The 23099-nt window shown below is 53.8% G+C and overlaps 2 protein-coding genes across 7 annotated transcripts in view; both read left to right on the forward strand.

Annotated features, from left to right (window-relative positions):
- Nucleotides 1–8936, forward strand: part of SRGAP2 (SLIT-ROBO Rho GTPase activating protein 2) — a 97859-nt gene extending 88923 nt beyond the window's left edge. For all 4 annotated transcript variants that reach the window (XM_042013568.1, XM_042013571.1, XM_042013572.1 and 1 more), the window contains 2 exons: nt 335–662; nt 3144–8936. In XM_042013568.1, coding sequence (XP_041869502.1) covers nt 335–662; nt 3144–3527 — 712 coding nt within the window. In that variant the 3' untranslated portion in view covers nt 3528–8936. The remainder of the gene's footprint in view (nt 1–334; nt 663–3143) is intronic.
- A 3040-nt stretch (nt 8937–11976) lies between these two features.
- The window catches only part of IKBKE (inhibitor of nuclear factor kappa B kinase subunit epsilon), a 12092-nt gene continuing 969 nt past the window's right edge, over nt 11977–23099 (forward strand). The window contains exons 1-19 of one of the 3 annotated variants that reach the window (XM_042013578.1): nt 11977–12153; nt 12854–12994; nt 13129–13258; nt 13674–13855; nt 14055–14215; nt 14749–14859; nt 15099–15278; nt 15618–15820; nt 16373–16437; nt 16534–16625; nt 17282–17383; nt 18566–18641; nt 18718–18830; nt 19103–19179; nt 19460–19499; nt 20305–20406; nt 22062–22158; nt 22639–22742; nt 23021–23074. In XM_042013578.1, coding sequence (XP_041869512.1) covers nt 12067–12153; nt 12854–12994; nt 13129–13258; nt 13674–13855; nt 14055–14215; nt 14749–14859; nt 15099–15278; nt 15618–15820; nt 16373–16437; nt 16534–16625; nt 17282–17383; nt 18566–18641; nt 18718–18830; nt 19103–19179; nt 19460–19499; nt 20305–20406; nt 22062–22158; nt 22639–22742; nt 23021–23033 — 2076 coding nt within the window. In that variant the 5' untranslated portion in view covers nt 11977–12066 and the 3' untranslated portion in view covers nt 23034–23074. Of the gene's footprint in view, nt 12154–12853; nt 12995–13128; nt 13259–13673; nt 13856–14054; nt 14216–14748; nt 14860–15098; nt 15279–15617; nt 15821–16372; nt 16438–16533; nt 16626–17281; nt 17384–18565; nt 18642–18717; nt 18831–19102; nt 19180–19459; nt 19500–20304; nt 20407–22061; nt 22159–22638; nt 22743–22984; nt 23075–23099 lie in introns of those variants that run through there. The other 2 variants (XM_042013577.1, XM_042013576.1) reach the window with 2 other exon arrangements.

Genomic DNA, 23099 nt, shown 5'->3' on the forward strand with positions numbered 1-23099 from the left:
GTTTTTTTTTTTTTTTTTTTTTTTTTTTTTTTGTTCCAGTATAAATTCTTCTCCTCTTGACCAAGTTAATCACGTTCCACCCAAGTTTTCTGGTTTTGCTATGAATGTGCACAGCTGCCAGGACTCAGTTTTGTGTTAGAAGCGTGAAACTGGAATGATTTATAATTTATAATTATTTCACTGTACCGCAATCACTCCTAAACCCCTGGGTCTGTTTGTAATCTGGGTACCTCTGTGTCTCTTGCCATTGTCCTGTGTGTTGTTTTGGGGGGATATCTTCAAATGACAGCCCTGTACCTGCTTGTATTGACTTGTTTTGCTTTTGTGACTGAAGGCAAAGAAAGAAACCAGAGTCAGGCAGCATCAGAAGAGCGTTCCGTCAAAGTGACAGCCACGGCCTAGGTAGTTCCCTGGCAGAACCAGCCTCCCCCGGAGCCATAGCCGGTTCCAGACCCTCATCTCAGCCCATTATGAGCCAAAGTCTTCCCAAGGAGGTTCCAGACAAATGCTCCATCAGTGGCCACGGCAGCCTCAATTCTATCAGCCGGCACTCGTCGCTGAAGAGCAGGATGGACAGCCCGCAGATCCGCAAAGCTGTCACGGCAGGGAGGTCCAAGAGCTTCAACAACCACCGGCCCATGGACCCCGAGGTCATTGCACAGGTGAGCAGCAGCCTTCTGCTGGAGAGGTTTGCTTGGGAAGCTTGGAGGCTGTGGGATGCAAGAGGTGTTGGAGTGCCAGCTCTGATTTAATCTCGTGTCAGCTCTCCAGAAGGGAAGGGCAGCTCAGCATGGGGAGAGACTGTGGGAGCTGGGGCTGGTCAGCCTGGAGAGGAGAAGGCTGAGAGGGGATCCCATCAGTCCATACAGATATCCATCCCCAGGGGTGTCAGGATGGTGCCAGGCTCTTTCAGCAACAGGACAAGGAGCCATAAATTAAAAAGTTCAACCTCAACATGAGGAAGAACCTCTGTCCATGAGGGTGGCAGAGCCCTGGAACAGCTGCCCAGAGAGGTCCTGGAGTCTCCCTCTCTGGAGACATCCCAAATCCGCCTGGGTGTGTCCCTGTGTCACCCGCTCCAGTCTGGACAGGGGGTTGGACTCCAGTGTCCCTTCCAACCCCAAGCACTCCGTGATGCTCTCAGTGCAGTATTTTAACTTAGGACACAGCTCCAGTCTGGGCTTTCGTCCTCTCTGTGTGCAAGGCACTGAGGCTGCTTTCCTGAGGGAAGATAAACAGTCAGGTCCTTCCTCCATAAGAACTTGGCCCTGTTCGTTATCCAGAATTTAATCTCAACAATAAAAACACCCATTTCAGAAAGTGACACAGATTCCAAAGCTGTCAGCAGAGAATTAAACAATCGTAACTTCAAGACACGGGAGAAATAAAGTATTTATTGTGGATTCAGCACTCCTGTCAGTCGTGCAGGCTTGCCTGTGGTCTGACATGGGAAGCACATGGAGCAGCACAGCCCCAATAAAAGCAGGCTGCTGACGAGTGCACTGCCCCAGTGGCATCTTCATCTCCCTCCAGGGTTCAGTGTGTGATCAGAAACCCTGCTGGTTTTCAGGAGTTATTTACACAAGGGCCTTGAAGTCAGGGCTGGCTACAAAAGATGTGAAGTTACAGATTTCCCTCTTCTACGAGGGCTCTTCCCTGGCGGATGTGCCTGGACCTGCATTTGTCTGTACCCACTGTTTGCAGGATGGGATGGATGGATCTGTCTGAAGCCAAGGAATGCTCCGGGCTCGGATTACAAAGCCAGCCCTGGGAGACCTGACTGCTCTGCCTGGCTCGGGGCTCTGCAGGTTCCTAAGGAGCTGGGGGAAATACGTGAAAATTAAACATAATTTTTATTGACAAAACAACAACTCCACGTAATAAATAAGGGGCCCATTAAAACCTGACAGGTTTAATTCTGATGGGAGTTTGTATTTTGCCATTTTGAGTACCTTCAGCCTGTTTGTTACAGTGGAACTGTAGTGTGCAGCTCCTGTTGTCTTCATGTTTCCCTGTCCTTCCGAGGCTTTGGTTGATATAAATCAGATTCTTTGTTTTTTCAATTAGACTCTGACTGAAGTTGTTCTGTCTCCTCTCCCTGCCAGAACCTTCACTCCTTTGTTTCACTGGAGATGAGTCTGGGGACAAAAAGGAAAGAGGAGGGGAAAAAAAATAAAAAAGAGGAGGGAGAAAAGCCCAAGCTGTGTTAAATCAGTGTTTTCCCCTGTAGTATCTGCTCAAACACCATCCAGCAACCATCTCACATATTTCCCCAGCTTCATAACGAAAATCTGCCTGGCCTCAAGATAGAGTGGGAGGTGTCAGATTTCTGCCTCTGGTTTCTTCCACCATTCCTTGACTGATTTACCTTCCCCACCCCCTGAAAAACCTCTGAGGAAGCTGGAAAGCTGTAGCCAAAAGTGTGAGTCACAGCCAGGCCGAGCTCTCCTGCTCCCCAGGGAGTTCTGTGCACCACTGGACTCTCCAGTAGACAACGTGTAGGTCCTGAGACAAAAACCCCGTGGTTTTAGCTCAAAAGTTCTCTTTATATTTATTTGTTACTAACTGTAATATTTTTTTAAGAGGCAGGAGAAGGGCCAGTTTGGGTTTCTATACGTGTTTCTGACCTCTTCTGTGTTTTCTAAAACGTTAAAATTTTGGGTCCTGTGAAATACATTTCTGGGAACAGCTCAGACAGCAGGAAAACCAATGAGGCAGCAAGAGCCCACGAGGATTTCAGCATTCAGTGTGTGGCCCATCAGCCAGAGTCAAAGCCATCAGTGCTTCCTTCAGGAATTTGCTCTCCTGAACCTCACGTGCCAAATAAACTGCAAGAATGGGCACCAATGCTTTGGTTTGTGTTCATTGCTGCAGTCTGGGGCTCTGCTTTGAAGCCTGGGCAGCATCAGGAGCAGCGAAGGACCAGATTAGCATCAAGGCAGTGCTAGCAATTATTTTGCTCCCTGTTGCTGGAAAATTTCAGTGATTATTGGCTGCAGGATGTGGTGCTGCACAGTTTGGGCCTTGAGGCTGATTCGAGTGTCGGTGTTTAGAAAACAGAAATGTGCTCGGAATCTGGCTTTTATCTGGTTATTTGTGCGTCTGGGCTGTGCCCTCACCGGGCTCCTCTGCTGTGCTTGCAGGACATTGAAGCCACCATGAACTCAGCCCTGAACGAGCTGCGGGAGCTGGAGAGGCAGAGCAGCGTCAAGCACGCGCCCGACGTCGTCCTCGACACGCTGGAGCCCCTGAAAACGTCACCAGTGGTGGCCCCCACCTCGGAGCCCTCCAGCCCCCTGCACACCCAGCTCCTCAAGGACACTGAGCCCCCGTTCCAGCGCAGTGCCAGCACGGCCGGGGACATTCCCTGCACCTTCCGGCCGGTCAAGTCCATCAAAATGGCCACGCAGGTGAAGCCCCCGGCCACGCGGCCCAAGCCCACGGTGTTCCCCAAAACCAGCGCCACCAGCCCCGGCGTGGCCTCCTCTGCACCTCAGCAGCCCCCTGACAAGTCCTGTACTGTCTGATAAACCCCATGCTGCTCTCTGGGTACAACTCCTGCTGTTCCAGACGAAGAGACTCTGTCACAAAGACATTGACGTTCCTATTTAACGAATCCTTGGACTGAAGGTCGGTTGTGAACTGCTGCTCGCTGCTGGGAGCTCCTGAGCGGCAACAGCCTCGTCCCACGTCCCCAGGACGGCTCCTGCCACGCTTGGGAAATCCACAATCCACCATCCACTGTGAAGCTGAGCAGGAAAACACCAAGGGATGATTTTGGTTTCGATGCCTTGTTCAAGTGTTCGGCCGCTGGAAGGAGCATTTGGTGGTGTCCTGTTTTTGGATACTGGTGTAGTGACTTCTGTATTCTGTGTTTCATTTATCACAGGGAAACAATAGGATAGATTTTAGTCTATTGCATGTTTTGGTGCCACTGGTTACGTGGAGCTTGGACATGCCTGTTTCTTGTGCATTATTATTATAATTATTATTATTATTATTCCGTCGCCCGCTGGTGCCACGGTGGTTAAGGGTCTGTCTCGACTTCCGTCACACACTCTGGTTTTGTTTGTTTGCTCCCCATTTCTCCCCCTCAGGGCCAAAGCCCTTGGCCATCCAGCCTCATGCTTTAGTTGTCATGGAAAAAACAGTTTACTCTGGAACACTCTTAGATTTTGTGGAGTTCTACGTAAAATGTGTCTGTGCAAATATAAACAAACATGTTCCTGAGGTCTGGGAGCACAAGAAGGAGCCCACTTGTTGCTTATGGACAATCTTCACTGGTTTCCCCCTTTGCTCTCCCATATTTAAAAGCAGCTTTATTGTTTCCAGTGTCATTTCCAGCCCTTGGGCTCTGATGGGGTGTTTGGTCTCGGGAGACTGAATGTAAAAAAAAAAACCAAGATAATTTTGAAAACAAGCATCCTCTGATGGGAGCCCATTCCCAACACATGCTCCTGGTTTGCCCACGCCTCAGGACGGATCCTGACCCGAATCCCAGCGCCAAGCACTGTAAAAACTTCGCTCAGGAGTTCTCAAGCTCCCTGCCTTGTCCCTCTCTGCTTCGGGCCGGTGCCTGTGACCGCTGGGAGCTGCTCTGGGGATCTCTGCTCTTATAGAGCAGTGCAGGGAACGCTGCTGGGGACAGGGATGTGACAGCATGTGGCCTCTGGAGTGGCTTCCCTCCGTGCTCCCTGGCATGCCTGCTCCATGTAGGACTGACCTGTGAATGAGTTCTTTGGTATTATTTGTATTTATCTGTAGCCAGCAGCATCCACGGACTCTTTTGTACCCCCCTGGGAATTCTCCACAGTGCCCACATTTATTTAATTTAATAATGAAAAGGCGTGTGCCACTTAGGAGGGAGACTGGCTGACCCTCAGCTCGCCTCGTTCCTCAGCTTTTCCAGGATTTCAAACGAGCTGCACATCTTAGGCTTCCATCAAATCAATTCAGGCAAGGACAAGATAAGAAAAGGCATTTTTCTCGCCCGTTGAAGCTGAGTTTCCTTTCAGTTTGTGAGTTCCTGGTGACTGCAAAGTCGGTTTAATTGGCACTTAAAAGAAGGAACAGGAGTTGCTGAAATGTCCTTTTCCGATGCATTCAGGATGTTACTTGGAAGAATGGAACAGGGTCTTCTGCGCCCCTGTCCGTCCCCACACGCACAACCCCCTCTCTACAGAAGCAATGAATGAATGAATGAATGATGGCTTTCCAACACGCCTGGGCCCTGAATTAAGGACATGCAAAAACTGGGGAGCACTGGGAAGGTTTTGGTGAGAGCACTCCTCGTTTCCCATTTCTCCTCAGCGTTCCCTGGGGAACCCCACGGTACGAGCGTGACTGTCCCTGCCCCTCCGGGAGCTGCCACCAGCAACCTTTGCTCTCAGGTTCTGATGGACTTCTACCACCAAGGAATCACTTGTTCTTTTGGGGAAACAAACAAAAAAATAGATTAAACTTGTAATTTGTTGCTCAGGCAGAACTTTCTGGTATTTCCTTTTTAGTGAGAATTCTTTTTTTTTTTTTATTTCTTTTCTTTTTTTTCGGTTGCAAACGACCGAAGTTAATCTGTGTCAAGAGCAGGATCTCTGTAAATTGACTTTGCCTCATTTTAATGCCTTATTTTCTTTTTATATTTTTATGCCTAGCATTCATATTCCTAAGAATAAGTGTCCAGCCACGCACAGCACATGGGAGGAGCTGCTCTTTTCCAGCTTCAAGGTCTGAAGTGTGGAATTAGATGGAAACAAACAAAAAAAAAAAGACTTCAGGTTACTGTAACAGCGACTGTCTGTATCTGAGTTATTACTGTGCTTCTCTAGCATCCACAGCTCTGGGACAATCCTGCTGCCAAGGGCACGGTGCTTGGCAGGATCACCTGGATATGGAGCAACTCAACTGGAATTCTGGTGTGCACTGTGATTGACACAAGCAATAGGACAGGCTGACGCTCGTCCTTCCTCTTCCTCGGGTGGAAAAATCGCACGCGGGGGAATAAAACAAGAAAATCACACATGAAAGAATTAAAAAAGGAGATTTTCAGCTTGTCTGCTTCACTCTGTGAACACACAAGGCTGAGGGGACTTCTGCTACGAGTGTTACATGAGCAGTCGCTGCCGGAAAGGTGGGAAGGAGGGACTGGAAATGTTCCCTCCCCGCGGAACCAGGAGAGGCCGGCGTGGAGTGGACAGGTCTGACACAGTGCTTTGCTTGGGGAGGTACCAATGTCACTCCACATCTTCATATCCCGAAGAAATTTTAGCTCTTCCACGGAAATCCTCTTTTCATGACTTTTCCTGTAACATTTGTGTCAAATGTAAAGACAAAAGAAGTGTTTGATAACTGGAATTACGTCTGTCTGTTCGATAGTGCTTTGTATGAACCTTGTTCATCAGGTGTTGGATTGAAGTAATCCAAAGCAAAAAAAAAAAAAAAAAAAAAAAAAACAACTTTCAAAATGAAACACGGTTTTAGGTGATCAATCTGAATGGTTTCTGAAGCTCAGACCTGTTCTGGGTTGTTTCCCTAGTTGGGAATGGAGCAGTGTGCTTTAACCATTGCTAAATTTCTGCCTCTCTGAGGCCGTCCAAAGGCTCGCAGTTTCTGAATTGTAAATTTGTCCTTCATGCCCAAGCAGTGGGACACGATCAAACCCTCTCACTTTATCTGTACTGGGTATTTTATTGCAATGAAAATGAGTAAATAATTAGAGTGCACTGTGACAGCAGAAAAAAAAAGTTGTTGTATATGTCTGTATTTTGATACCTGTTCAAAAGGAGTCTTTGGGTTTCCTGTGCTGAATACCTCATGTGTTGGGTTTTGGGAGTTTTTGTTGATTTTTCTTTTCTTTTTGTTTTTTTTTTTTAAGGCAAGATTGTTCTTGCACAAAAGTAGGTTAAGATAACCGAGTTCTCATAAATTTATTTACTGAATCAAAACACTTCAGCTTGGCAAGAAATTCCATCTGTTGTAGTTCCCCACCTTGCACTTGGTACGGGGCTGAGCCAGCGCACCCGGAAGAGCTCCAGCAATACTGGGACAGGAGAAGTTCATTGCAGGTGGAGTTTGCTGCCTTATTTCTCTTCTTCTCTGTGTCAGAAACCTCAAATTCAGTGGAACGTGGCGTAGGTTTGGGGGTTTATTGAGCTTTTGGGAGATGTTCTTCTGCAGAAATCCATGTCTCCAGTTCTCAGCACTTCAGGTCCTTCCTGGGCGTGTGGACTGGGGACACTGGAACGCTCCCTTGGTGGGATCGTGTGGAGGGGACACTTCCAGGAGGTGATGCTCTCAGTAAGGGATCAGGAATGATGGAAAAATACCCCAAAAATCCCCATTGAGACAGTTTGATCGACTCCATGAGGGGCTGAGCTCTGGCCCCTTGTCCAGCGCATCCATGAGCGCCGGTGGGAGGGGAAGGAGGTGCCCCTGTCCCCCAGGGTGTGGCACTGCTTTGGTGGCCAGGTGAGGGGCACCTGAGCTTGGCAGGACCAAGCCCTGGGTGTACAGGGGTGTGCTCCAAAAACACACTGAACTCACCTGTGAGCCACAGGTAGGGAAACTGCTTCAAAAACTGCTCCAAAACCAGAGGAGAATGGGAGCACTGGGGCCTTTCCATCGCTTACGGGCCTGTCCAGAACAGAAAATTGAGTTTAACAAGCCAGGGATTTATTTATTTTGAGATTTTTAGCTTTCACAAAAATAACCAGCCCTTTTTTGGGCTTATCTGGCCTTGGCTAACGCCCCACAAATGCAGCTGTTCCTTTAGTGGGCACAAGAGGTGGAAAGGAGGGGAATATTGTTCCCCCAGGGATGCTCCCGGCGCCAGCTCTGGGGAAACACTGAGCACCTCATGGACTGAACTTTGGGGTTTGAGCTCTTTCCAGATGGGCTCTCTGTATGTCTCTGTGTCTGTGTGACAACCTGCTACTTGAAAAAACAAACCAGAAATACTTGACCCTCTGCGTCGTGCCTGCGGGGCCGGGATGGCCCCGGCTGTGTCACGCACAAGCGGTTCCGCCGACTGCCCACCTGAAGGCAGATGGATTCTTTTCCAGGCTCGGTTCTAGCAGCAAACCATCATATTTGGGTGGCTCTGGAGATGCCAAAACAGCAGTTCAAGGCCTGGAAAACGTAAGGGTTTTGTTTCTTTTCCTGTTAAATTTTGTGCTTCCTCTAACGTAGTTTGGGATGAAAGTGTTTTTCAACGATGGGCCAAAAAGAAGCGAAGGTGGAGAGGGAAGGCAGCTTCTTGCTGTGCTAATACTTGATCTGCCAAGCTTCATACAGGGTAAATATTCAGCAGTTTGCAGTGGGAATCGCAGGTGGACCCGTCCTTTTGAGGCACTCACTCCTGAAGTGGACTTCACCAGCCTTTCCTCCAGGCACAGCCCTGAGATGTGAAGAACAGCCCAAGCCCGAGGGGCTGGACTCGTGAGCGTGCCAAACTGCTGGAGCAATACTTGTGAGCAGCAGCTTCTCCGAAAGCCCAGCTCGATGTAGCTCAAACGGGGCAGTTGCTGAAAACCATCTGTGATTTCTGAGGGTCCTGCTGCGAGGCAGGAAAATTGGGTTGCAAAGTGTAGAAATTGTGTTTTCTGTCCGAACCTGGGGTTATCAACAGCAGTTGTTTCATGGTGGGATGGAATGTTCTTGCTAAAACAAGTTTCCATTGTTTCATGTCTTCTACACCAATATATATATGGTGTATATATTAAACTGTGTAAAATTGTACTTTGTACATAGAACTCTGTACAATATGGAGGTACAGCCTTTTTTTTGTTTGGTTTTTTTCCCCCCTTTTGGTACAGTATTGTACAGTATTAGGAGTCGATGTGTTGGAAGTGTTAAATCCATACTGGGGCAACGAAATGTATCCATTGTCATTAGCAATAGTTTTGGAGAAATAAATGTTTTGGGTATGGTGGAAACACTGACCTGAGGGTGCCGGTGTGTGATGTCCTGGGTTTGAGTGGGAGAGAGGGAGAGCATGGCCAGGAGGGGCTCCTGGAGTGCTCAGGAATGATGTTGGAGGTGCTGGTAAGTGGGTGAGGAGGGATCTGCAGGATTCAGGAGTGCGTGGTGCTGTCCTGGGCACTGCAACGCTCAATGGCAGCAGGGCAGGAGCAGCGTGGTGGCACGGACAGAAGGGGGACATGACGGATGTGGGATGGGACAGGGAATGGCCTGAAGCTGAAGGAGGGCAGGTTTAGATGGGATATTGGGAAGAAATGCTTCCCTGTGAGGGTCGCAGGCCCTGGCACAGGGTGCCCGGAGAAGCTGTGGCTGCCCCTGGATCCCTGGGAGTGTCCCAGGCCAGGTTGGAGCACCCTGGGATGGTGGAAGGTGTCCCTGCCCATGGCAGGGGGTGGAATGATAAGACCTTAAAGGTATTTTCCAACGCAAACCGTTCTTTCTGTGACTGCACTGATTCCTGATTCCAGCCCCGTGTTCCCCCACCCTGGGCTCGCACGCACCTACCACAGCAGGAATCCCTGGGGCAAACACTTCCCTGGCAGTGACCTGATTTAGAAATGCTTAATCTTCATCATTTTCCTGTGGAGGATGGACCTCCAACTGTCTGAGGAAAGAGGATTTAAGATTGAGATTATGGATAGGATAGTTTATTATCATTACCAGCTTTCCTCCATCTCGGCTTTTCAACAGGCCTTTTTCAGAGCACGGAGGGGGAACGTGGAAGGGCTGTGTCATTTTGACTTCCTTTTCTTTAGATTCCAAAGAATTACTTATTTACAGTGAGGTTTGATGTTTAACTGAGGCATTTTTTCCCCCCTGTCCCTGGGGTGAGCGTCCCTGTGCTCCCTGTCCCACATCTCCTCTTGTAGGGGTTCAAGAGTTGGAAATCTGGGATGTTCTACTCCAGAATCACAGCAGCCTCTGCGGCACCACCCTAGAGCAGGCTGAGCACAGTGGTGGTGGTTTTTTCTTTTTAAAACATGAAATAGGAGTCAGGGAGCAGTGGGGTGACAGACAACAAGGGGGTTTTGATTTTCCCTTGGTCATTGTCCAGCAGAAGCAGCTGTGATTATCCCTTAAACCCTCATCGAAGCACAGGTGGGGCTGACCCTCCCTCCCAAACCTCTTTAGGGTGGTTTTTAACAAAGAAACACCGTGGTGAGTGCTGGGAGGGTTCAGCTCTCCCGGCCGTGTCCCAGGCAGCAGGTTTGTCACAGGGACACTGAGGGGGCATCCCTGGCTTCGTGGGTTTCTTGGGTTTTCCGACCCCAAGGACGAGGTCCCTGCTGCGCACAGAGCTCGCTGCTTGCCCTTTATTCTTTGGGCTTTGCTGCCACCAGCTGGAATAATTAATCCTTGCCACAAATTGCTCTCAAGGCCGGGTTTTTACTCTCCCAGCCTGGGCCAGACGGGCTCTCCCACCACACCAGGGTTTATCCCCCGTGGGCACATCCAGTCCTGGAGGGTCAGATGGGAGGGAAAACCTGCTGATGGGGCAGCCAGGAGAGGAAACGAGCTGGGAATTGCAAAAGGATAGCAGAAGAAACGAGAGTGGAACTGGAAGAAGCCAAGCAGGTCTTGGGGACGAGTTCCCTGCACTCCCACCCGTGGGCTTGGCCAGCACCGTGGGGAGAGACTGATGGCTCTGTTTAAGGACACAGCCAGCACATGCACAGAAAATGAAACTAGACACGATTTCAAGAAGTCACCCCAGCCCTTTCTCTTCCTGTCAGCTGAGCTGCAGCAAAGTGACTTCAATCAAAGTGATTTCAAGTTTCGCGTGGTTAAACCGGCGTCACTGCGCTCCCGCAGCTGCCGAGACTGCCATCCCTTCCCAGCCCCGGGCATCCCCCGGATAACCTCAGGGAAAGGGCCAGGCTGTGCCCTCAGCTCTCCGGAGGCTTTTCCAGGCACACTCACCCGTGGCTGGGAAAATGAAGCTCAGAAGGAATTAAGGAATTAATGAGGGGTGGAGTTTGAGTGCAGGCTGGTGAAGTGGTGTCGGTTTTTGGATGCCCCACACACTGATGAACTCTCAGACCTTTGGAAGCTTTATTGGTGAGGATGGAGCCTTTGGGCACACCCACGCCAGCCTGAAATGATTCCTGATGGGGGACCCTGGTGCTGAGCTGGTCAAGGTGAAGCCAGAGTGAGCAGGGACAGCAGCAGCCCCGCTCTGCCCTGTGCAGGCAGCAGAGTGCCCTGAATCCCACATCCCGCCCTGCATCCCACCCTGAATCCCACATCCCGCCCTGCATCCCACCCTGAATCCCACATCCTGCCCTGCATCCTGCATCCCATCCTGTCCCACATGACATATTCCACCCTGCATCCTGCATCCCACCCTATCCTGCGTCCCACATCCTGCTCTGCACCCTGCATGTCACCTGCATCCCACATCCCACCCTGCATCCCACATCCCACCCTGTCCTACACCTCACCCTGCATCCCACATCCCCGAAAGGGAGTCCAAACAGCTCCGTGACAGCCTTGCCAGGTGATGCTGTGCCAGGGGCCGAGCAGTGACCCTGTGCTGGCACAGATAGCAAGGGCTGGACACGGATCCTGGACACGGATCCTGCTCCGGCTCTGCTTCCCAAATCCCTGCCCCGCAATGCCGATGGCAGCCAGAGCTCAGCACCTCCTGCCGCTACCGGAGCCCGTCCCGGAGCAGCGGCTGCGGAGCCCGGCGTGCCCGGGGATGGGTGCCCCGCTGGGAAGTTTTTTCTCGAGCAGGAAGCTGAAGCATTTCCTCCTGCAGCGTGGCCGGTGCTCGCCGGGCGGGTTTTGCAATCCGCAGGTTTCAGTTCCCGGGCCGGGGAGGTGCCTCTGCCGCTCCGCGCTCGTTCGCTCCCGAGTTCTGGCGTCTGTCAGGGTTGTGCTGCCGGCCCCGGCAGGTCCCGGCCGGGCGGTTTCTGGCAGCACCGAGGGCTCGGTCCATGATCAGCCTTGGCCCGGTGCTGCCCGGGAGGCTGCCCAGGGGAACGGCCTTGGCCGGCGTTTCCCGGAGCGCTGCCAGGCACAGAGGGGTAAAGGCTGGGGCTCGGTGGGCAGCGGCCCCCGGGGTGAGCCCTGCGCTTCCCGCTGGACATGCAGAGCACCCCCAACTACCTGTGGAGCACCGAGGACCTCCTGGGCCAGGGGGCCACGGCCTGTGTCTACAAAGCTCGCAACAAGGTGAGCGGGGGCAACTGGGGGGGCAGGAACCCCAAAACTACAGAGCCCCGGTGCCCCCCATCCCTCCCGCCCCACGGGATGCCCGAGCTCCGCTCCACTCGCCCTCCCGGGAGATCCTTGGCTGGGGAGCAGCTCAGGGGCAGCTTTGGGTTTTATTTTCATTTTCCACGGGCTCCTTCCCCTGGCTCTGCGGGTCGAGGGCGGCTCTTGGGCTGCTCACAGCCGGGTCCTGCTCGCCGCCTTCCCGAGCGGCGCAGGGGGAAGGAGCTGTTTTCCGGGGAATGCCCAGAGGTTTTGAAAACCCCATCCTTGGCCATTTGCATAGTTCATGCAAACACTTGCCAGCCTTGGAGCGGGCTCTCCTCCTCAGCAGCCTTTGAAGTTTATTGAGCAAACTGCAGGCGCGGGGCAGGAGCGGCGCCTGCGAGAGCGGGCTGGGAACATCCCCATCCCTCGGGGAGCTGCCAGCCTCGGCTCCGGACGGGAACTTTTTGTGGAGCCGGATAAACACAGCGACACGCAGCACGTGGGTGCAGGGACAGGAAGCGCAGGGAGGTGATTAACAGCGGTTTGTTTGTGCAGCGAGGCAGCATTTGCATCCCGAGTGGGCTGTGGGAGCAGTGACAGAGCTCCTGGAGCTGCTCTGCGCGTGAATGACATCACCTCGTGTTTTCTTTCCCTCTTTTCCCTCTTTTCCCAGAAATCAGGGGAGCTGGTTGCTGTGAAGGTTTTCAATAACGCCAGCTATCTGCGGCCCCAGGAGGTGCAGATGAGAGAGTTCGAGATGCTGCGGAAGCTGAACCACAAAAACATTGTCAAATTATTTGCCGTGGAGGAGACAGTGAGTGGGATCCCTCTGGGGAACCCTCGGGCTCACCAGCCAAGGGAGGGGACCTGGTCCTGCCTGGGCGGGGGGGACCGGCCAGCTGCTGGGGCACAGGGCTGGCTGAGCCCTCCTGGCATCTCCCACCGCAGGGCAGCAGCAAGCAGAAGGTGCTGGTGATGGAATACTGCTCTAGTGGCAGCCTGCTGAACGTGCTGGAAGATCCAGCGAATGCCTTTGGCCTGGCTGAGTCCGAGTTCCTCATCGTGCTGCAGTGTGTGGGTGAGTGGGGGGGTCCAGGACCACCAGAGACCCAGACCCTCCAGCTGGGGACCTCGCGGTGCTGGTGGGACCCTGCAGGCACCAGCCCTGGGCGATGGGGTGAGGGGTCAGAAATTGCACCTCTGAACAGGGTGGGGTTGAGCTCTGTGTTGAGGGAAAGCCTGAGGGTTTCTCCTTGCTCTGGGAAGCTGCTGTGGGAATGGGCTGTGCCCCATGATGGAGGGCACGGGGGCCGTGCCCTGCCATGTCCTCATCCTCGCCATCCCCCCAGTCACACTGATCCCCATTTAACTGCAACCACCGTGGGATTCATCCCCTCTCCAGCCCTTCTCACATTCCTAAATCCAAACTGACCCCCCTGGAGCCCAGTGCTGCAGCCCCACACACGAATGCTGCTTCCCCCCCGCGTGCCCAGTGGCAGGGATGAACCACCTCCGTGAGAACGGCGTCGTGCACAGAGACATCAAACCCGGGAACATCATGCGGCTCATGGGAGAGGACGGGCAGAGCATCTACAAACTGACGGATTTTGGAGCCGCCCGGGAGCTGGAGGACGATGAAAAGTTTGTGTCTGTCTATGGGACAGAGGAGTATCTGGTGAGTAGGGCATGTCCCAGGCTCGTGGCCCCTGGGGGGGCTGCTCCCTGTCCCTCCATCCGACAGCTGCATAATTTGGGAGCAGCAGCGACTTGGAGAGCCCGATCCATATTTTTGGAAGGGGATGGGCTCAGTGCTTTGTGGCAGGGTTGCAGGGGATGGTTTTGGGGAGGACCCAGAGCTCTGTGCTTCCCCGCAGCACCCTGACGTGTACGAGCGAGCCGTGCTGCGCAAGCCGCAGCAGAAGGCGTTCGGTGTCACCGTGGACCTCTGGAGCATCGGTGTCACCTTCTACCACGCTGCCACCGGCAGCCTCCCCTTCGTCCCCTTCGGGGGACCCCGCAGGAACAAGGAGATCATGTAGGTCCCGTGTCCAGCTGTGGGGGGGGAGCTGGGACAGTGGCGGCGGCCCCGGGGCTGTGCTGCCTCACCTCTGGTTTAGCCCCACACGGCCTCAGAGCCCTGACAAGGGGCCCGTGGGGAGTGGTGTGTGTGCTGCGTGGGGAAGAATCCGTGTCCCATGTGCCACGTTTTCCCTCCAAATGGGATGGCTGGATGGGGCACTGAGCATGGGGGGTATCCCTGCCCGTGGCAGGGCCTTGGAACCAGATGACCTTTAAGGTCCCTTCCAACTCAGGTAATTCTAGGATTCTGTAAAATGCATTCCCATGACCTCCTGGCTAAACAGCTGGAGGAGGAGGCAGGATTTATTCTGTCTTGGATGGTTTTGACTGCTTCTTGCAGTATTTTCCCTCTGAGCACTTTGTTTTCCCTCAGTGAATCACATCTTTCCCAGCCCGTCCACGCTCTGCCCTTTCCCTCCACCGGAGGGATGCAGTGCCCAAACAGAGCTTGCTTGGCTCTGTCAGCAGTGAGCAATTCCCCTCCCACAGGTACAAAATCACCACTGAGAAGCCTCCCGGAGCCATCGCGGGCATCCAGAGGCAGGAGAACGGGAACATCGAGTGGAGCTACGAGCTGCCCATCACCTGCCGCCTCTCCGTGTGAGTGTCCCTTGCTGGGGCTGCAGCTCCCATGTCCTCACACAGCACAGGGGGGGTTAACGAGGCAGAGGAACTTTTCATTTTCAGGTGGCACAGCTTTCAGACCAGATCTTTGCTCTCCAGCCAGGAGAAGGGGCGCAGGGAAGGGCAGTGGCTCTCGGCGGCCCTGCAGTCACCGCGTTTGTGACTCGGGGTTACACCAGTCCCTGCAAACATCTCCTCTTGCATTGCTGCTGCAGGGGCCTGAAGGACCAGCTGATCCCCATCTTGGCGAGTATCCTGGAGGTGGATCAGGAGAAATGCTGGGGATTCGACCAGTTTTTTGCAGGAACCAACGACATTTTGCACAGGATCGTGGTGGACGTGTTCTCCCTGCAGCAGGCGTCCTCCCATCGCATCTACATCCACTCCTACAACACGTAAGGCTGTGTTAGAGGTACATTTGGGAAAGGAGCTGGGAAGCCTCAGCCCCTCACTTTAATAGGGGAACCTGGGGGCAGCACCATTCCCTTTGCACAGCTCCTAAACCAGGTTAAAACACACCAGACTCACAGCAGCCTCTGCTGGGAGTGCACTGATGGGCACACAGAAAGCCTCAGGGAGGTGTCCAAGGGGCTCTGCTGACCTTGTCTGATATTTTGCTAAGAGAAAATATCAATATTTTGGTATTTTGAGGGCAGCAGGCTGCTAAAATGATGGAAATCTGTGTGCTCACCTCATTGCTTATCCCCATCCTTTCATTTCTCTCTCCATTTCAGTACCACCAAGTTTTTAGATGCCGTCTTCAAACAGACAAATATAGTTCCTCACCACCAAGAGTATTTTTTTGAAGGACACCTGTATGAGCTGGATCCCAATCTACAAGCTCATAATTTCTGCAAAACCACGGAGCGCAGCCCCCTGACTTTGCTGAGCACTTCTGAGCAGCCTGAGGATGTGGTGGGGGTCCGGTACAGAGACCGTGAGTGTCACAGCAGGAGAGTGGCTCTTGTAGGAGGGATTTGTTACAGTTGTCACCCCAAGAGATTTCCCATTTCCCTCCTGGGTGATGGGCCCTTTTCCTGCATGATCCCAGGTCCTGGTGCCTGGGCAGTGTTGGACCTGGATCCCAGTTTCAGCAGGGTTCCCATTTCACCAGACTGGTCGCTTTTCCCACTGCCAGTCCCCGTTCTCAGTAGTGACCCAGTTCCAGCAGCAAGGAGTACTGGTTCCCAGTGCCAATTCCCAGTCCCGTTTCTGGTCCCTGGGGCAGGACAGGAGGTGGAGCAGGATTAGGGGCTCTCAGGGTCCGTTTTTCCCCCTGCCCTGTGCTGGTGCTTCACAGCCACGTGCGGCACTGGGCTTTGCAGGGAATTCCCGCCTTCATCCATGCTTCCAAAATACCTTGGAGGGCTGCACGGAGCCTCCAGCATTGAGGCTGAAATCCTGAGTGGCCACAAGGTTTGTTTGGCGGGTGGGAGCTGCCCCCAGCCACAGCTTGGGACAACCCCCCCGACCCTGCCTGTCTTTGCAGCGGCGCTGGAGTTCCCCAAGTTGGTGCCCAGGGTGGACGTGGTGGCCGACTGCAGTGCAGCCAAGGTGGGTGTGTGTGCCGGGGGCCAGGGCAGCCCCTGGCACTGTGCTGGCGGTGCCCCGGGCCTGGCACAGGTCCTGGCAGTGCCCTTTGCCTTGCAGAGCGCCGTGGGTGCCGCTCACCAGACCCTGCGCGTGGGGCAGGCCCTGCGGCGCGGCCGGGAGCTGCTGGCCAGGGGCCTGCACTGGGTGATGTGAGTGACAGAGCCACTGCTGGGGTGGGGGACAGAGCGGGGACACGGCCCTGCCCAGCACTGAGGGGTTTGGGTGTTGAGTTAAACCCTCCTGGGGTATCTTCCTGGTAGTGCAGGGCCACTGGAGATGGTGGGATGGGGTTCTGGGGGACTGGGAGGGAGCAGGGCGTGAGGGGCAGTGTGTCCCCGTGGGGCTGCACCTGTAGGACAACACCCCTTGGTGTTCTGAGGATGCTCCTGTCCCCTTTTGTTCCTTTTGGGTCACTTCCTTCAGTTTAGGAGAGGCTGAGGAAAAGAGCAGGGTTATTATTGTCATCATCACTGCGTGAGCATCTGCTGGAAGTGTTCCTGCCCATGGCAGGGGGTTGGAATGAGATGGGTTTTAAGGACCCTTCCAATCCAAACCATTCCATGATTCCATGATGAATTTCACTGCCCTACCCACTCCTTTTGGGGCAAGACAGTGAGCAGAGGGTGAGAGACCCTAAAACCAGCAGCCACAGCCAATTTTAGGTTCCTCCAGCCCCCACTGTCTCACGAGCAACCTCAGAGAAGCCACCAGCTCCATCCCTGCCCCCTTCCCACACAGCTGGCCCCGGGATGGGTCTGTGACTCCGGGGAGCACGTGTTGGAGGGGCTGTTCTCTCTCTCGGCAGCGGGAACCTGAAAACGGAGTGCTCCAGGATTTTGGAGCAGAGGAGGGGGGCTCACTCTGTGCTCGCCTGCCTGCAGCTCACCGAGGTGAAGACACACGTGCTGTAAGTGAGGTTTGCAGGTCTGGGCTGTGGCTGATAAGATACGGGGCTCTCAAAGGTGCCTGGATAATCAGGAATAAGGAGAATGCCAGGAATAAGCTGATACCTGGGAGGTAGGAGGCTTTTTCACCGTGTGGGAAACGAGCCACTCTGGCTGGTTCTCCCTCTTTGCTTCAGTTTTTAACGACCAATCCCTGGTTTCTGGGAGCCCAGAGTTAGTCCTGACTCTGGCTGCTGCTCTGGGGTTTTCTGACTGTTACAGCCCTTGAGCAGGAAGGAGCCAGGGCTGCTGCCAGCTCCAGGGAAAGGAGAATTGAGTTGGGATAAAATAAAGAGCAGGATGGCACCAGCTGCAGGGCCCTGCAGGGGTCTGGCCCCCATCATCAGCCCCGCTCCCTGCAAACAGCCCTGGAGAGCCGGGCTGCATTCCCATGGATCCAACAGCCGCCTCCTGCCATCCACGGGGAGATGTCCCATTTCCTTGCAGGAGTCTCCACTGAATTATGGAGGAGCCCTGGGCTGCCCTCAACCTTCCCCTTCCCACACACCCTTTCCCACCCGGCTGCCCTGGGCCAAGCTGAACCCATTTGATCTAAAGCAACCCACAGATATTTCGCTTTTCTGTTGCTTTTTTTGTTGTTGCTGTTGTAGTGGAAAATTCTTTGCCGCTGGGTTGCTGTTCTTTCATTCTTTGCCATTTAGCAAAGTCCCTTAATTTCCACTTCATCTGAAAAAAAAAATAGGGACACATGGTTCCCATTGAGCTCAGCGCTCGGGGCTGGGGTGCCAAGAGCAGCAGTGCTGCAGCTGGATGCTCTGGCTCTTCCAGCCCTTCCAACACTCTGCATCAGGAATATTTCTGCTGACTTAGCCAGTGTGCCATGCTCAGCCCAGCGCTCCCGTGCCAGCTGCAGGGACACAGACAGCATCCGAGCTGGCCTGAAGCCAGTGGGTGGAAAACCGACAATTTTGGAACAAATTGGACACAACAGGGCGAGTTTTTACCAGATCAGCATTTTGCATGTCGTGGCTCAGATCTGGCACTCTGAAAGCTGACTTGCTGCCTGAGGAAAGCACTTTGCAGCCCCCCAGGAGCCCAGCATGGGCTGGATTCCTTTGCCCTGGTGACAGCTGCCTCTGGATTATTTCCTCCTTCAGGAATATTCATTTTCTGTCATTCCTCAGGCACGAGGCCGTTCCTGCAGGCAGCAGGGGCCCGGCTGGGGTGGATGTGGCCGTGGTGAAGACAAGGCTGCAGAGGGTGAGGAGCATCCCCAGCCTGAGGAGCACCCCCAGCTCTTGGAGCAGCTGGTCCCAACCTCTCCCCTCCTCCGCAGGTCGATGAGGAACTCTCCCAGTGCTCCCACAGCATCTTTGACTTCCAGGGGACACTGGATGGGATTTTGGCCGAGCTGGTGAAGGACAGGCAGCAAGTGCACGAAGACAAAAGGTTTGTGGTGGAGTTCCTGGTGCCACTTTGCTGTCCCCACCCGGATGGAGCAGTTCCCCTGCCAGGCACAGCCCCTCGTGCCACCCCCACCCACGGGGGGTGCTGGGGGATGCCCTGCACAGACATGGGGAGCAGCGCCCCTGACTCACAGCGGGTTCATATTCCACCCCAAAGTGATGATTTCACCCCAAAGTGATGATTTCACCCCAAACTCACCCCCCCCCTCCCTCCCTCCCGAGGGGCCTCACGCTTCCTTCCCTGTCCCGTGTCAGCATCCAGCAGATCGAGTGCTGCCTGGAGAAGATGCAGCTGATCTACAAGCAGTTCAGGAAGGCCAGGACGTGTCTGCGTGAGTGCTGGGGACGGGGGACACGAGGCAGGAATGTCCCTGCACTGTCCCTGTGGGAAAAGGGATGGTTTCGGTTTGCTGGGATCAGCAGTTATTTCATGGAATCATCAAACCACAGAACGGTCTGGGCTGGAAGGGGCCTTGTAGATCATCTGTCTCTGTGTCCTGACAGTGGCCCCAGGGGCTGAGCCAGGAAAATCCCCTTCTGTGTGTTGTGAAACTGCCCATTTATTGGGTTGTGAGCAGGAAAACGGGTGGTGACGGTGTCTTTCCTCCCCAGGGCTGGGCTACAACGAGGAACAAATTCACAAGCTGGATAAGTGAGTCCCAACCCTCTCCCCTCCCCAGGACCTGCCCCTTGCTGAGGCCGGGCCGGTGTTTGGTGGTTCTGATTGCATCCCAAAGGGGTATAAAATGTCCCTGATGCTGTCAGAGGGCAGCTGGAGGTGGTTCCTGTGCTGGTCCCTCCTTGCAGGACCTTCACAGTGAAGGTTTCAAGCTGTGAACTCTTCCAGGTGAAGCTGTGGGAGAAGCTCTGCAGAGGCGGGGTCAGGGAGCTGCTCTTGGGCCGCAGCCCTGTGCTGCATGAGGGGTTAAACTCCTTCCATGATGGGATGAACTCGCTCCAGGCTGTTGCTCACACAGGACTTGGTCTGAAGCCGTTTATTTACTGAGATGCTGACTTAGGAAGTGTCCCTGCTTTCCCATCTGCTGAACTTCAGTGGGAATGAAGTGCCTGATGGGTTTTGTGCCTTTAAGAATCCTCCTTTCACTTTCCACCGAAACCAGGGGAATTTAACACAGGCAGGAAGTAAAATTCCCACTTCAGCGTGTAGCAGGGAGGCTGAGACTTCCCAGACTCCTTTGTCTCACTTAGTGCTCGGTCTAACCTTGAACATTTGCCTCAAATTCCGAGGCAGAGACTTCTCAGCAGTGCCCTGGGGGGTGACAGGGGACTGTATCCCCCCAAACCTCCCTCCCCATCCCAGTTAGGGTTTGTTTTCTCTGTCATTCATTTCAGAGCATCCCGCCCCTCTTTCTCCATTCAGCTTCAGGTCTCCCGTGATGTTCCTTTTCACACATTTAAGGAAATAATGCTGTTCTCTCTTTTACTCCCGGGTTCAGGCTGAATTTGGGGAACCTGGCCAGGAAGGTTCTGTCCATTTTCCAGAATGACTGTGTCCAGCAGTACCAGGAGGCCCTGGCCCTGCACAGCAGCAGGATGAGGTACCAGCCCCCCAACAGGGACCTGGGAGAGGGGACTTTGCAGTAACCCACCAGGGATCAGAGCTTCCCAGCACTCTCCGCTATGGATGGAGCGTGGAGATGGGGATGGAGATGGAAATGGGGCTTTTGGGAACTGCTGAGAGCCTCCAAAGGGGTAGCAAGCCCTCGAACAGCTCTGTGAGCCTGCTGGAAATCCCACTGTGTGGGATGGCTCCCTGCTATTTTACGTTTATTTTTTAAAAAAGCCCCTAAACTTGCAGCTGGAGCTCAAGCAGCTGTTCCCTTGCTCTGGGGTGGGGGGAGAGGTGATTTTATCAGGACAAAATTGCCACTGAGGCAGAGAGCTCTGCTTACCGGGGATGGTTTTCTGTTAAATGGTGCTTGGGGAATAATGCAAAGAGCAAATTACCCCGCAGTGAACGAGAGCAGTGCACCGCCTGTGGCAGAGCAGGGAGGGGGAGAGGATGTTGCAAAAATTGGATTTTCATGGCAAGGTTGCTTTTCCAGAGGAGCAGCCTCCCCTGGGCTGCCCGTGTGGGTGGAGGGAGGAGGAGTTTCTGCAATACCTTACAATTAAACCCATTTTTTGACCTGGGCCCGTTTCTGGTGGGGAGGAGCCCTGTGCTGGATTTACAACTGGAGGGGATTTTAAGGCTGGAAGTTTTTCTGGGGTGCTCAGAAATGCTCCAGGAGCTGAGGGCAGGGTCTGCTCTGTCCCTGTGCTCTCCCAGCCTTCTCCTTGCCTTTTCCCTGCCCCATCCCAGTTTTATCCCAGTCTTTTCCCTTCCTCCTCCCATTCCCAGCCCCAGCTTGTGCCACCAGGGGTTTCCATGCTGCCAGCCCTCACCCAAAGGCAGGTTTCACCCTGGGGACAAGGACTGCATCCCACAGTCCCCCCATCACCCCATCCCACCACAGGCAATGAAATCTCTCTCAGCTCCAGTGGGAATTTTGTCTCAGATTGGGATTCCCCCCTGGATGTGGAGCCCCACAAAACCTGTGCAGTGCAGGAGCCGTGTCTGCACTAAACCAGGGCTTTGCCTCTGCCCACAGGGAGGAAAAAACCTTCTCCATGTTTTCCTGGGGTATTTTTGTACCTCTTTTCCTGTCCTTATGGAGAAACACCACAAGTCTCAGCTGGATATTTTTAATTTCTTGTTACTTCAGTTTTAATTGTCCTGTTTTGTTTCCTGCCAGGGTTTGTGGGGTGGTGACTGTTTTTCTGGGGACTCAAGGTGGATCATTCACCTGAAATACTCTTCCCTTAGTCTGTTTTTTTTAAAGCCAAAACAAACTTTTTTTTTTTTTTTTAAATACAACTCATGATGTCCCTGCTGGGTGTGAGGAGCCCTTTTTGGGTAGATGCTCAGTCCTCCAAGGGACAAGAGGCCCAGGCTGTGCTGGGTGAAGTGATGGGCCTGAGCTGCCTCATTTACAAGCAACTTTCCCTGATTAATTAGCTACTAGTGCTGTTTGGATAGCCTGGCCTGTGGTGGCTGTTAGAGCTGTAATTACAGCACTGCTGACACTCGTTTGCTTTCCGTCAGGGTTTGGAGTCCAGACAGGGCTGCAAAAAGCATCAAATTAAAACACATTAAAAAATTAATGATGCCAAGCGTTGACCGGGAGTTTTGTCTTCATTTTCTTCTTTCCAGGAAAGTTTGTGAGATAAAGAAGCAGCTGAAGAGGCTCAGCAACCGCATCAGCACCTGCAGTGTGGAGATGACGGAGTGCCAGGACTGCCTGCAGGGCGTAGGTGTCCAGGGGTGCAGCTCCACAGCCTCCTCCTGCTCCCTGAGGATGCTCCCGCTCCCCTCTCCAGGGTCCAGGAGCACCTGGCTTAAGTAGGGGACCCCTGGAGTATTTTAACCCCCCTGCTGCAGTTCTCTGTGGGTGATCCAAGCTGGAGGTGTTGTTTTGTCCCGCTCTGTGAGCAAGGAGTGGAGAAACCTTTGGCAGGGGCTTTCCTGGTCCCAAGGATTGCCTGGCACAGCCCAATAAATGGGAGTCACAACAGGAGGGAAATGCTGCTTCACCTCCAGCTCCCCCAGCAAAGCTGCTGAGCTGGGGCACAGCTTCCTGGTGGATGTGCTGGTCCTTGGGTCGCTTGATTTCCTTTGTCCTGGAGCAGTGCTGGGTGGGACTGCGTGGGTGCCTCTGAGTGTTCGCCCCGGGGTCAGCCCCACAGGCGGTGCCTGCTGTGGGAGCTGCCAGGACTCTCCATCTCCACAGGCTCTGGACAGGTTTCTCCAGATGGAGAGATGGAATTTAGCCCCAGCTCCTCCCGTGCCTTCCCCTGTCCCCCCGAGCCAGGCACGCCAGGAGATGGCTTTGCGGTGAGTCTTTGGGAAGAGGGATTTGGGGACAGCCCAGCTCCTTGGGGAGGAGCAGAACCTCCTGCTGCTCATCCTCGGGGATGGGGTGAGTGCTCTGTGCCCACAGGACTGAAAAACTGTCCCTGCTGGGTGTGATCCTTGCTCGGTGTCCTGTGGGACATCCCAGCCCTTCAGCAGGAGCTGCTCCTGTGGGAAGCAGGAGCTGAGCAGTGCAGGAGTGAGGGCTGGCTGTGTCCCTGCAGGATGCAGGACTGAAGGGGCTGGCTTTGTCCCTGCAGGATGCAGGAGTGAGGGCTGGTTTTGTCCCTGCAGGATGCAGGAATGAAGGGGCTGGCTGTGTCCCTGCAGGATGCAGGA

This window comes from Corvus kubaryi, unplaced genomic scaffold (assembly GCF_017639235.1).
Source record: "Corvus kubaryi isolate FWS band 111438036 unplaced genomic scaffold, C.kubaryi_AGA036_p1.0 split1-37355, whole genome shotgun sequence".
NCBI lineage: Eukaryota > Metazoa > Chordata > Aves > Passeriformes > Corvidae > Corvus > Corvus kubaryi.